Consider the following 13,138-nt stretch of genomic DNA (forward strand, 5'->3'; position numbering starts at 1 on the left):
GACTAAACCCATCCCAGAAGAGACCATGAACTCTCCCTCAAATCTCATACCAGGCTGGGCATCAAAACAAATAGTGCTCCTCGCCCTCCACCTCGCCAGTGTTTGGTGTATACTCTTCATATATGAGCATCTCGTGGAATGCCCTCAGCTCAGCCAGACCCGACCCTGAGGCGATGTGAAGATACCCTCAACTAGCCAATCAATTTCTGCATGGCATGCAGCGTGTGCATCTGTGTAAGTGTACCCTAAGCCCTCAATGAACTCACCCTCCAAAAGTCTTTAGAAATGCTCTATAAAACTGAGAGAGAAAACTGAGAGAGAGAGAGAGAGAGAACTGGTCTACATGTGTTTTAACAACACAATCTACATATCATGCAATATGGTTGCTAGGGCTTTTGTTGTCCCTAACCACGAGGCTCCACTCTTATTGGTTGTCATCAGAACAAGAACATTTCACACATATTACCAATTGAAAATTCACATTATTTGCCAAGCTTTACATTTCTCACGTGCATGCTACCAAGATCTTGTAATTGTAGATGCACCATTTCCAATCAGAATGTTCTCGAATAATTCTTTATCTCGTACATGATTGAGGTGATTGACACCAAGTCCTTATTGAGTGTTGCCCCCCCCTCAACTCGTTTGATGCAGTCTGAGAGTCGGGTGTAATACAAGAGCAGCTGAGTCAGTGCAGCCCTAAGGATCTCCATTCCGCACAGAAAGTTACTAAAAGATGTGATGACATCACTATGCATCAACTTGATCGCCCCTTTCCAGCGGTCAGCAAAATCTTTTACCAAGGGCTCAACCTCTTCAACCTTAATGGGTTGCCCACTACTCGAAACAGAGTCCTCACCTACATGTCAAAGAAGAAACCAAGCATACTTGAGAATGTTACAAGTGCACATTGTGTCCATGACCACATATTTGCTCCAGGTTGTACCTGCTCGTGTTTTGACAAATAAGATCAGCTGTTGGAAATGTTCCAAGAGGAGTGCCTCCTGTAGTCAAACAAGCAATGCACTGTTCATGGATAACCATCAATTTTGACTAAGACCACAGGACAAAAGTTGATGAGCCCCGAATGCATGCAGCTCCACCTCATGGAGGGTAGTCAACACATGGGCAAAACAGAAAGTAAGACTACCACAAACACTGTAGAGCTGCTTTTGAGTAACTCCTCAAACTGCTGCTGCGTCTTCCCCCCTTCGATTCCAGCTTCCTGAAATCCGCAAAAAAACAAAATTTAATCAACATATGACAATGGCCGTGCCCGTGCCTGTGGATTTAATCAACATATGACAATGGCCGTGCCCGTGCCTGTGGCTATAATGGCTCCAATACAAAGGGAATGGTCATGGGGAGGGCGAGGGCAATAAAAATGGCAGCCATGAAAACGGCTTGGAGCAAGGAGGGCAAGGGCTTGGGCAAGGGGGGATCACAATCTCACAAACCATAAATGGAAATCCATACAAAGAAAACAAAAAAGACGAGTGCAACCTTGAAGACAGCAAGCACCATATCGTAATTGTTAATCAGAAATATCGTTTGCTGTTTCTGGTGTTTGAAACATCTGGTTAGCTTAACTAGCAAGTCATCTATTGCCACCCGTAATCGTTCCAAGTTCAATTCAAGCTGCATGACAAGACGGGTTTGATTAGGGTGTTCACAAAGAAGGCATTGAATTTATGCCGAAGTACCCAGCAAACATGTACACATGCACAATAAAGAGAGAATCATCTAGCACCCTTGGGTATACCTTGACTGCACACGCATAGATTGTATGCACATGCATGAATGAATGAATGTACATATGTCTAGACCTACATATGTACGGAAAAATGTAGTATGTATGCATACACGTGGGAATAACTTCCAACCTGGCCATCACCATATTCTACATTAAGTTGCAGAAGAGAAGCTGCAAACTCTGCGTATCGCCGCATAACATAATGAGGATGCACATCATCCTCCCATAATGTCCGGACATTTGCTGTGCGAAGGCTAGTCAGATGCATGTCAAACACCATCTTGAACCTTGGCCACAACATGATATTGACCTGTCATCAAGTGCAACATCAGTGTTTGGTGCATGATCACACTTGAAACTTCCAACAGGCAAATCACAGGTACCCATGAACCAGCTCACCTTATCAAGGTAAGAATCCAAACAAGGCACCCGCCTCCTTGACATTATAAGCTGGAAAAACATGCATCATTGTCAGTAGGTATAGTGACTCCACAAGGTGCTGCCAGCATATCAAAAGGCAAAAAGGCCAATCATGTTATGTCACGTAAGGACAAGTTACAAACAAAGTATAGCTGGCATTTTAAAATAGAGAGTTCTTGCCATGCCTGATGTTGATGAGTAAGCCTGATCATGAGCATCAAACCGATCGCATCGAAATTATTCGGCAGAACTGAATTCAAGTGTTCATCTATAACTCCAAACGGCCCTGCAAAATCATATGCCAGCCAATCAGATTGGATCAAAACCAACAACCTTCTGACATATGCTCCCAAGTATCAGTTTTATATCTTGGACTGCTTTGAGTGGTGAACCGTGAACACCTGAATAATGTGGGTGAATGGCCTATAAATAGGGGATATTTCTCCTTGTTTAACTCGTCAGCGTGCTAACTACCAGCTGAAAGCAATTTTAATTGCTTTTTAAATGGCTGGTCATGGCTGAGTTGTGCACCCCATGTGGGTGGGTTTGCAGGCTTTTCTCTTTGAGACGGCTGCATTTGATTGGTTTGGCTGCTCCATTTGTTCTACTGTCATGGGCCAGTCTTTCCCATTTTCTCTCATAGCCAGTTCTCTTCATAAATGGAAACTCATTGGATACTCGTACATTATGTCCTAGTATGACAATTGCATCTATGGTCAAATCATGCAATAAAAAGCACACAAATAGCACTCTAGCACCAGTACTCGAAGTGGCCCAGAACAGCCTGCAAAATGAAGTGAACCTAGCATGTGGGAGGGATACCTAGAGAAACCCAAAGCTGCAATGGAATCTCCCACTCCCACATGCAAAGAGTTGGCCAAATATACAGCCAGGATGACAAGAATCCAGATGGAGGCAAAGGACAACAGGTGCGCTACCACAAGGCACACCGGAAATAGGGGGACAATCAGGAGAAAAACGTCGAGCCCTCGAACCAACAGGAGTGCTGATGGTGGAAGCACTGAAGGAGAAAACCATCCAGCCTCCAACCTACTAGGAACCAGCAACAGTGCTGATGGTGGGCCAGCTTGCATCAATAAGCCCTTTTTCCTGACAAAGGGCATCATCATAACTAGCTCCTCCTTGCACATTGCTTGCCCAGAGATTGCCCAGCGAACTGTGAAATGAAAAGATATTGAGTACCTGCAAAGATCTCATAGAAGATGGCATCCTCAGCAAAGAAGTTATAGCAGAACAAATACCTGCAAATAAACAAAACCACCATGTAATGCATATCTGCTACAACACAACAACTCCATGAAAGAGCCGCACACGAAAAACGTGATCCAATTAAGCAATCCTATGAAAATGAGGTTCAAGAATGAAGTACTCAGAGGTGGCAGTATCCATGAGGAGCTTGTGCAAGCTTCGAAACAAAACTTCATACGGGTATTTGGTTCCACTTGCTTCTACAATGTGTGGTATCAGTGCTGGCTGATCAACATCCTGGTAGAAACGCAAAAGATCAGATCACACTCCCACTGGTGCTATCATTCTGCATGGTCTTGATGACGCTGGACTCACTTGCAAAACTTTTGCTCTATCTCCCAAGGCAAAGACAGCTGAGCGATTCCTTAGAGGCTCCCTTGACCTGGAAAAAAGTCCTATGCTTCTTGTGTCTTCCACACCAATCAAGTCATTCCTTGTTGCTATATCGAGTTGAACTTTTTCCAACGCTTGTATATAGGTGCGGAAGTGTGCACTTAAAACCTGCAAAACACACGTTGCTGCATCAAAGGAACGAAGTGAAAGCAATTGAAGGCTCCACATGTTCTGATTGCATCAGAAAGGTAGGCAAAAAGATCCACAAAAATGATTCCCTTTTCTCCAAAATGCACTGGCATGCCACATGGATTAGAAGGGAACCTTGTTCAGTGTGTCCACATAAGCCATTCGAACTTCTGAGTAAACTTCTTTCCCATGTTCCCGCAAAAATGTGGCAATATACCTATTAGACAAAATTGAGAAACAAGCATAAATATATGTGATCGGTGTTATTGGGTGTTGTGCTCAGTCAGCTGTGATTAGCACACCATTTTTACCTCCCAACCTACTGCCACCCAAACCTACTCCCTTGCATCCAGAATTGGCCAACTTGCCCACATTCAAAACCTCCACTTGTAGTCCTACACCAATGCCCCTGGCAAGGGTTAAATCTACCAACCCATTACCACACAGGGATACAATACGTTGCCTGTGCAGACCAGATGGGAGGGTGGAGTCTGACCCAACTTGCGTCTGTGCCCTCGCCTCGGATCTTCTCACAGAAGATCCAGAGACCCCTCAAAGCGACAAGGCGTGCCAGCATATCTAGAAGCATACTGAGGCCGTTGTCCCCTAGCACTCATCTCCTCCAAGTCCCCCTTTTCCAACTGTAAGCTGAAGCGAGACCTCCCACGTAGCAAATGCCTGAGAGAGGATGGCCTGCCAGTTTTCCTGTTCCAGTGCCATTGGGACCACATAAAGGCCAGCATCTGGGCGGAAATCACAAGGTCATGACTTTAGGGATCTTACCCGAGCACCTAACCAAGGGCCGCATTCACGTGATCCCAAAGTAGGAATCTCCATTTGGCATTGACGATAACCCATCACCTTGCCCAGCACTGCTTATAAAACCCTCACCAAGCCATCAGCCATGTAGCATGCACCTTATGCGGAGGCATTTCAATAATAAGATTATGATGCAATCACGCTTGCTGATAACTGAAAACTGCATGTAAGGTTGAGAGAAGTACACAAAAGACACCAGATTGGGTTCTGATCCACCCTCTCAAGGGCCCCCACCCCTGGTCGGTGTATTTGCTTGAATTAATTGCAAGAAATTGAATGTACTGCTCAGTGTATTTGCTTCTATTTTGCTGCTGGTATGGCTGCCTTGCTGCAGGCTGCAATTAAGGCCTGCTGGATGCCCTGGAGCTGAGTATTAAACTCCTGAATGCGCTCGACATGATGGCTGACCTGGTTGCCCTTCCTTTATATGGTGTGCTTTGCCCCTTGCTTGCCTCTTGCCTCCCTTGCTTGCCTTGACTGAGAGATGGTGTCTCCTCAAGTGTTGGCTATGCCTTTCTTGTCCCAAATCTTCCCTATATATAGACACCTGCTTGGGCTAGGGCTGGCTAGAGTTTATCCCTTTTGATGGCCATGAAAGGGTGTGCCTATGGAACACATATTCATGCACTTTATGGTCCTTTCAGATAGGCGCCCCTTTGAACGGTGCCCACAGAACCCTTGACTAGACACATCCATGGCCCCTTTTTTGGGTTTGCAAACTAGGGTGCCCATAGGCTGTACCATGACCCCACTTAGCCATTGTTAGTGACCACACCACAATGTGGCTTTCACACATGGCAAGACACATTTGCCCGAGACTCAAACGAGCACTTGACCCTAGAGTTGGCTTTCCCTAACAGACCATAGGTCTAATAAGTGTCCACAGTACACTTGTATAACATTATATCTTGCAAAGAGGAATATAAAGAACTTGTGCCCCAGGCATGACCGGACCAAACCCTAATGACCTAGATGGTGCCTAGTGACCTTTCCCTTGGACTAGGGCTCACAACATGCTCAAGGCCAAATCCTGTCCTAGATAAAGGAAAATGTCCATGTAGCACCCTAGGACACATGGTGCACATGACATCCCCTCCTGCTTATCTTGATGACATGGCTCCCATTGATTCCGGGCAAGCCATCAACAATGTCGGATCTTTCTTGTAGAGCTTCCCGTCACCTCTTGGAGCATCTACAGTACTCGGATTTGGAACTGTCGCCTTCATGAACTTGTCCTTGACTTATTGGCAATGAACCCCTTGTCGTTGGCATCCATTGGTAGACGACCGACTCTTTCTTCTTCTTGATCCATTTTAAGGATGGACAAAATCCTGCCTTCCTGTGAGGGACAGACTGCAAAACATCCTAAGAACTCACTCCCATGGTTAGCTAATGGAGCCAGGGAACTAGAAGAAATACTACACTGCCATGACTGAATCAAATGCGTATGAAATGGAGGGAAACAGCTAGCACACTAGTGCAAATCTGCAAGGCAGGATCTTCAATAAATGGATCCTAAACAAAGTTATACACTACCAAAGCCTATTGCCTTTGACACTATTGATGATATGCTAAAGCACGATACAAGAAGGGAGCAGCAAAGCACCAGTATCCTGGTAGAGCCTCGTGGTGTGAACATAGATGCAGAAGCAGTGGAATGGCCACGACAACCGGAGGTAGTGCATCTAACTATGGGAAACTGAGCAATGCATACTAAAAATGAATGGAACCTGCGGGGCACCTGAGATGCCTATGATATAGAGCGCAGCCTCCAGTTAATGCGAGGCTGGTACTCACGAAACCACCTCGTATGCACATGTCACGGATATAACACTGCAATCATGAACGAAAGCCCTCCCTAGCACAGCGTGCTACTCAACTCTACAACGCATATTGGTGCCCAAACCGACTAGGCCCATTCAAACGGAGTCAACTCAGAGTGAGCTTGCTGGGCAACTCGCAAGGAGATAAAATCTTATGTTCTACCGCAATCAAACAAGACTAGGACCTGTTGGCCTTCTATAAGACCATGACACTGAGGAGTTCGGGCGACTCCTCATCTGGGACTGGATCACTAGGAGTTCATATCCTCAGGGATGGCAGGTAATATGGGGGGACCCCTGGCTTAATCAATCATACTACCACATGCTAGCACTTCTTTCTCAGTCAGCTCTCAGAACTACAACAAAATAGGGAATAAACTGATTATGCCATGAATGAACAACATTTCCATCATACTTATTGAACTGTATCTTCCTCAGAAGCGTCGGTGATCTCGATGGTTGAGGTGTCAGTTTAACTATGAGAAGCAAGTCTTCTGTCACGTGCACACCCGTCAGGTGCACACTGACATGGCATCATTCCCAGCATCAGAATCATCATCAAATATTTATCGGATATTTATGTATGATTTATCAGGCATTTTCCAGGCATTAAAAGCATTTAGTTCAGCTTGTACATCAATGTATGGGGCTGGCAAGGCACCTGCAGCAGTGTACACATCATCCACAGCATCTAGTTTATTTTATGCAATTTTCAGGCACATTTCTGGGGCAGCCGACATGCAGATAAAGGCATTTATGGCAGTCGTGGGCATTTGCATCTGGCTGACAGCAGGTAGGCTGGCTGACCAGTAGCCCTCACTCATATATAAACAGGCGCCTCTCCATTCAGCACCTTAGGCCCATTCTCAGCATATTGCTCTTCATCGTTTCTCTTCCCAGAAGCCTTGGGGACTGCAGTTCAGCATCTACATCAGTAATCAGCATATTCAGCCATCTTCCCAACTCCTACATAGAGGGATGCCAGCATACAAGTGGTGGAACTCAGCATTTGGAGTGAGGACAGCCATCCTTCATCATCCTTCAGCATGTCTCCCTCTCTTCCAAGGGTAGACATCATCTAGGACAGCATAGATCCATTTGGATCTCATTGTAACCGCATTCATCATCTAATATAGCTGCATTGCATTGCATTGATACTCATCTCTCGTGTCCATCTCAGTTAATCATCTCTTAAGTAAAGTGTAGCACTAATCCAAGGTTGCTTAACATCGATCAGTCCCCTCATGTCACATTGGTATCAGAGCATAGGGTAGGCAGCCTTAGCAGTCAGTGCATGTTCATTCTCTAAAGTCATTCAGTCATCATGTTTCACATTTCCGCACAGTTAAATCCAGTTCTCAAGATCCCGCAAGCCATCCCTAGGGTTCTTCCCTTAGGCATGCATCAGTAAGCCATCCATCTGCATTTTGCACAGCATATAGGCTTGCACAGGCTTGCATCAGCATTTTAGTCATCCTAGCAGTCATCCCTTGCATCATGCATTCTGCAAGGCTTACAGGTTTCACCCATGAGTTCTCTGGGGAAGAATGACATCCATCATCAAAGGAGTGAATGGAGTTTTGGACTTCAATTGGCAGCAGGGAGTTCTTCCACAGAAGAAGAGGGAAGTTTGCTCCAACATTCGCCTCAGGAGGTTCAGAGGTTCAAGAACGACGGAGATGGTGTGTGAAAGGACTCCACACGCAAGTCAGGGGTGACTCAAGTATTCCAGGTAGATTTGCAGGTTGCAGGTTTAGCAGCATTGTGCCATGAAGTTCCCGCAGTTCAGTAGTCTTTGGCTCAAAAAGGATCTTACTCCAGCATTGACATCAGTCCCGGCAGAAGAAGTCAAAAGGAAAAGGAGTCGGACAGGAGAAAGGTCAGCAGGGAGTCAAAAGGTTTGCCAGGCTACCACCTAGCAGCAAGTTTAGCGGAGGGGAATATCACGTGCACACCCATCAGGTGTACACTCACATGGAATCATTCCCAGCATCAGAATCATCATCAAATATTTATCGGATATTCATGTATGATTTATCAGGCATTTTCCAGGCATTAAAAGCATTTAGTTCAGCTTGTACATCAATGTATGGGGCTGGCAAGGCACCTGCAGCAGTGTACACATCATCCACAACATCTAGTTTATTTTATGCAATTTTTAGGCACATTTATGGGGCAGCCGGCATGCAAATAAAGGCATTTATGCCAGTCGTGGGCATTTGCATCTGGCCAGCAGCAGGTAGGCTGGCCGACCAGCAGCTGTCACCAATTGGCCGACCATTTGGTCCATTCCTAGTTTTTGCGTCTCGTTCACTTGAGGCCAGGCCGGTGTCTCATGTGAAGAGGCCAGTATTTTGCTGACATGGACGGGAGCCAGACTGGTGCCACCCGTGTGTTAGCAGGATGGTGTCGTATGGACGGGAGCCAGACCAGTGCCACCCGTGTATGACCTGGACTGTGTTCGATCCATGGGACTGTCACGCCATGGAAGAGCCAGTATCCGTGCCGTGTTTTACCTATGGGACTGTCACACCTAGGGAAACTCGTGCCTGGAACTGTGTCTTACCTATGGGACTGTCACTCCATAGGAAGACCAGGTTTTTATGTTTTATGTCGTGCCAGTTTTGTGCCGACAGATATTTTGTACATGTTCCATGAACGGGAGATATGTCCATGTTACTATTTGCACATGCACACATATTTTGCATGTTTGAAACTGTTTTCGCATGACATGTATTCGTGTGTTTGCCTGCTTGACGTGTTACTTACTGAGCGGGGACGCCTGCCAGTGAGTCGTGAAGTCTGCCCTGTATTCTGACAAGTTTCAGTGCATGTGAACAGGTGGTAAGTATATGGTACATGTTGTTTAATGTTATTATATTCTAACCCTTTGATTTATAAGGTTAGGGGTTCACACTTATTTAAAAGTGGGCACCCCCTTTGGGCACCCACTTTGGGGCCAAGGGGGGGAGCCCCACTTTTAAGTGAGTGTGGGAGTGGGCATGGTCACCAACCCCCACTAATCCCCCACATGCATGCGTGGGTAGCTCTAAGGTTATCTTCACTTCAATTTTTATTTAATATGGCTCTCCATCAAGCGTAAAGAAGATCGCATCTATCTGGCGTGGAATCATCAACCGGCGACTATCTATCCCTCTGGCGCATTCTCTTCATGAAGGCGATTGCATCAGTATCCTTTGTTGCTGGCTGCGCATACCTCTCTACAGGTGGCTGAGTATTGTTGCGGGTGGCTGCTTTCTCCACGTAACCATCTCCTACAGGCTGCTTCATCTTCCCTCTGTACTGTTGGCTGCGCCTGTTTTATTACAGGCGGCTGTGTTGCCAGCCCAGCACTAACTGCAGGCGGCTACTCTCCCCCACACGACAGTACACCAGCAGGCAGTTACTCCTTCTGGCGACAGTACGTGCAGGTTGTTCTTCTCTTCTGGCTGCGTTGAAAACCTGCAGGGGACTGCCTATGCTGCTGCTCTCCACAGGCGGCTGCCCATCTCTACAGGGTACCATAGGCTGACGGCTGCCCATCTACAGGCGGCTGTGTGTTCTATCTTTAGCCAGGCTACACTGCCTTTCCTTCTGCAGGCGGCTGTTACCTCCAGACTGCTGCGCCACCTTTTCATACTGACGGCTGTGCTCACTAATGCAACCAGTCGTCTTTCTCTTTTACAAGTTGGTGCTACATTAGGCGGCTGTGATTACTGGCGGCTGTCCCCACTTGAAGCAGCCAGGCAAGAGGCGGCTGTGTCCTTTGTGGCGGTACATCATCTCCACGGGTGTTCTACAAGGAAGACTTCGCATCACCTGAGTGGCTTCATCATTCCGCAAGTTTTGGTCTTTTATCAACCTACTACAAGTAAGTGATTTTCAGATTTGAGTAAAGCATTATATGTTTAAATCTGAGAAGGGATTCATCCCTCTACGGCCACACCCGTTCGGTGCCGGGTTGTCCAAGCTGTATTGGCAAACCTCGGTCCAAAGGTGCTGAGATCGGGAGAGCCAGGCGTTAGTACGAGAGCGCCTGTTTGTGCGTGGTCTCGGAACACCAGTGAGGCGCTCTCCGCGGAGTCCAGTGAAAGCACAGGACCGCAGAGATTGGGCCACAATAGTGGTCGTTCTGCTTCGAGTTTTCTTCATCGAAATCCGAGCCTACTTGTTTGGTACTGTTTTCATATGTACATGGACATTATCTGGTTCTCAGAACCCTTGGAGCATTGTATTCTTTAAATACTCCCAATAAATATATCATATATTGAGGGGGGGGTCGGCCCGTTCCGGCCCCAGTGCTGGTGTCCATCTTTCCATTTCTGTTCATTTAAATTCAAGTTGTTTTTAAGTTGTCCATTTCAAATTTGTGGTTTTAAAGTTGTGCTATTAAGCGTGTGGGTGTCCAACGGAGTCTTTCCCACTTGACGGGATCGGTTTCATTGGTATCAGAGCACGGTTGTTTCCCTCTTCCTAGTGGGGAAACGAACCTGTGTACTGGACATCCCGCTTTTAGCAAACTTTGAACACAATGGATAGCCAAGGCAACCCTTTGGAAGTACCAAATTCGAGGGGTCCCTCTAGTGCTTCTCGTGGGTCTGATGCCCTGCGTGGTAGACACAAGCCCCTTGAAAGGGTTCTTGATAGTGAATCCAAGGGTCAACTGTCTCCAGGAAAGACAGTTATGCTTGAACAAGAGCCTGATGCTATGAGGGCTGAAATGGAACATATGAGAAAACTTTTGCAGGCTCAAGAGCAAGAATTGAAGTTTTTGCATGAAGATCCCCATCTACAAAGTGCTATTGAAGCCAGGAAGGCTGATGCTATGGTTGATGTAACCTTTGAATCAATGGCTCGTGAAGTGGGCAAGAAACCAAGGGAGTTGGCACTTGCCTATCTCCTTCGCAAAGGTGATATCAAAGAGGGGGATGACGGAGAGCTAAAATTCAGAAATCCACCTCGTTTGAAGCATGGAGATCCCGCATCCCAGAGGCTGAAATCTTATATGCAAAAGAGCAAACTCTCACTCAAAAGTGGGACAGGCTGGAACAAAAAGACAATGAGAGTGTGCAACAATATGTTAACAAATTTTGGAAAGTGTTGCTGGAAGTGACTCCCTTCATGCTAATCACAGAGGATGAAAGAAAGAGGAAGTTTCGTTCTGGATTGCAACCTGCTTATAGATCGGGTATTGAATTGCACCCAAAACATACGTTGCAACAACTCACAGCTTCTGCCCTTGCTACAGAGCAATTGGTGCTCAAGATCAAGCAAGATCAAGGAGGTTCCAAGGGGAAGGACAAGGCTGTCCCAAATCAGCAAAAGGGTGGACAGCCACCTAAAAAGAACTTCCGGGAGCCTTACAAGGGTGGTAAAGCTGAAAATAACACATCTAAAGAACAGGGCCCAAGGAAAAACAAATTCGGTTTAACTCCGGAGCAAAGAGAGCAATATGCTAAGGATGGAAAATGCTTTTCTTGTGGTAGCAAAGACCACATGTTTCGGCAATGCCCAGATCGCAAACCAAAGCACGAGGACAAGCACACCAAAGCAAATGTTCATGCAGTTCCTGATGTGCAAGGTAATACAGGTCATGATGCAAAAGAGCGTATGGTTTGCAAGGCTTGGGGGCAAATCAAGGATCAGCCCGCACTTTTTATGTTTGATGATTGTGCAACTGACAATTTCATCTCTATGCAAATGGCAGCTGCATTGGGTATTGAGGTTGAAAACATGGGACCTCAGATTGAAGCTGAAGCTGCATTTATTGGCAAAGAGGTGCAGGTTACCCCTTTGATTGGGAAGTTGCGTATTCATATACAGGGCTATCTTGATAATGAGCATTTCTTAGTTGCTCCTCTGAATGGATGTGATGTATTGTTGGGCAAGCCGTGGCATCATAGGCTTGAGCCCCGCAAAGACTACAAATCTAATATGATTTCTTTTATGCATAAAGGCCGCATGCATTTTATTGATGCTGGCAAAGAAGGGGATTCCATCCCAGTTGTATCACACATCCAAATTAATAAAGCAATGAAAAAGAGTCTTTCAGCGTACTTGGTTTTTGTGCGTGATAATCTTGTGCCAAATCATCAAAATGTGGATGCTATGTCTAATGATAGGCTGAATTTTCTTAATGCATTCAACGACTGTTTTGCTGACTCGTTGCCAGGTCAATTACCTCCCCAAAGGCCCGAAGATCATCGTATAGATCTTGTGCCAGGTAGTTCTCCACCTAACAAACCCGCATACCGAGTGAGTGCCGCACAACAAGAAGAAATTATGAAGCAGGTAAACGAGCTTTTAGAGAAAGGTTTGGTTCAGCCCAGTTCCTCACCTTACTGCTCTCCTGTGCTTCTAGTTCAAAAGAAGGACGGATCTTTCCGTATGTGTGTGGACTATAGAGCTTTGAACAAGCTTACCATCAAGAACAGATTTCCTATTCCACGTATTGATGATATCTTGGATAAGCTTGATGGTTCAGCTTGCTTTAGCAGACTTGATTTGAAGAGTGGTTATCACCAGATACGCG

At 46.0% G+C, this 13,138-nt stretch overlaps 1 protein-coding gene across 1 annotated transcript in view; it reads right to left on the minus strand.

The window, feature by feature from the left end:
• Positions 1 to 441: 441 nt before the first annotated feature.
• POK (Vps52 / Sac2 family) overlaps positions 442 to 13,138 on the minus strand; it is a 64,543-nt gene continuing 51,846 nt past the window's right edge. The window contains exons 10-20 of the mRNA XM_086791666.1: positions 4,100 to 4,181; positions 3,758 to 3,943; positions 3,564 to 3,679; positions 3,377 to 3,435; positions 2,359 to 2,459; positions 2,153 to 2,203; positions 1,884 to 2,063; positions 1,504 to 1,638; positions 1,151 to 1,225; positions 947 to 1,004; positions 442 to 859 (exon numbers count right to left, since the gene is read on the minus strand). Of these exons, the coding sequence (XP_086647792.1) occupies positions 555 to 859; positions 947 to 1,004; positions 1,151 to 1,225; positions 1,504 to 1,638; positions 1,884 to 2,063; positions 2,153 to 2,203; positions 2,359 to 2,459; positions 3,377 to 3,435; positions 3,564 to 3,679; positions 3,758 to 3,943; positions 4,100 to 4,181 (1,348 nt within the window). The 3' untranslated portion in view covers positions 442 to 554. The remainder of the gene's footprint in view (positions 860 to 946; positions 1,005 to 1,150; positions 1,226 to 1,503; positions 1,639 to 1,883; positions 2,064 to 2,152; positions 2,204 to 2,358; positions 2,460 to 3,376; positions 3,436 to 3,563; positions 3,680 to 3,757; positions 3,944 to 4,099; positions 4,182 to 13,138) is intronic.

The sequence above is a fragment of the Cibotium barometz genome, chromosome 57, assembly GCF_041138505.1.
Source record: "Cibotium barometz isolate CiBa-2024 chromosome 57, ASM4113850v1, whole genome shotgun sequence".
NCBI classification, from domain to species: Eukaryota; Viridiplantae; Streptophyta; class Polypodiopsida; order Cyatheales; family Cibotiaceae; genus Cibotium; species Cibotium barometz.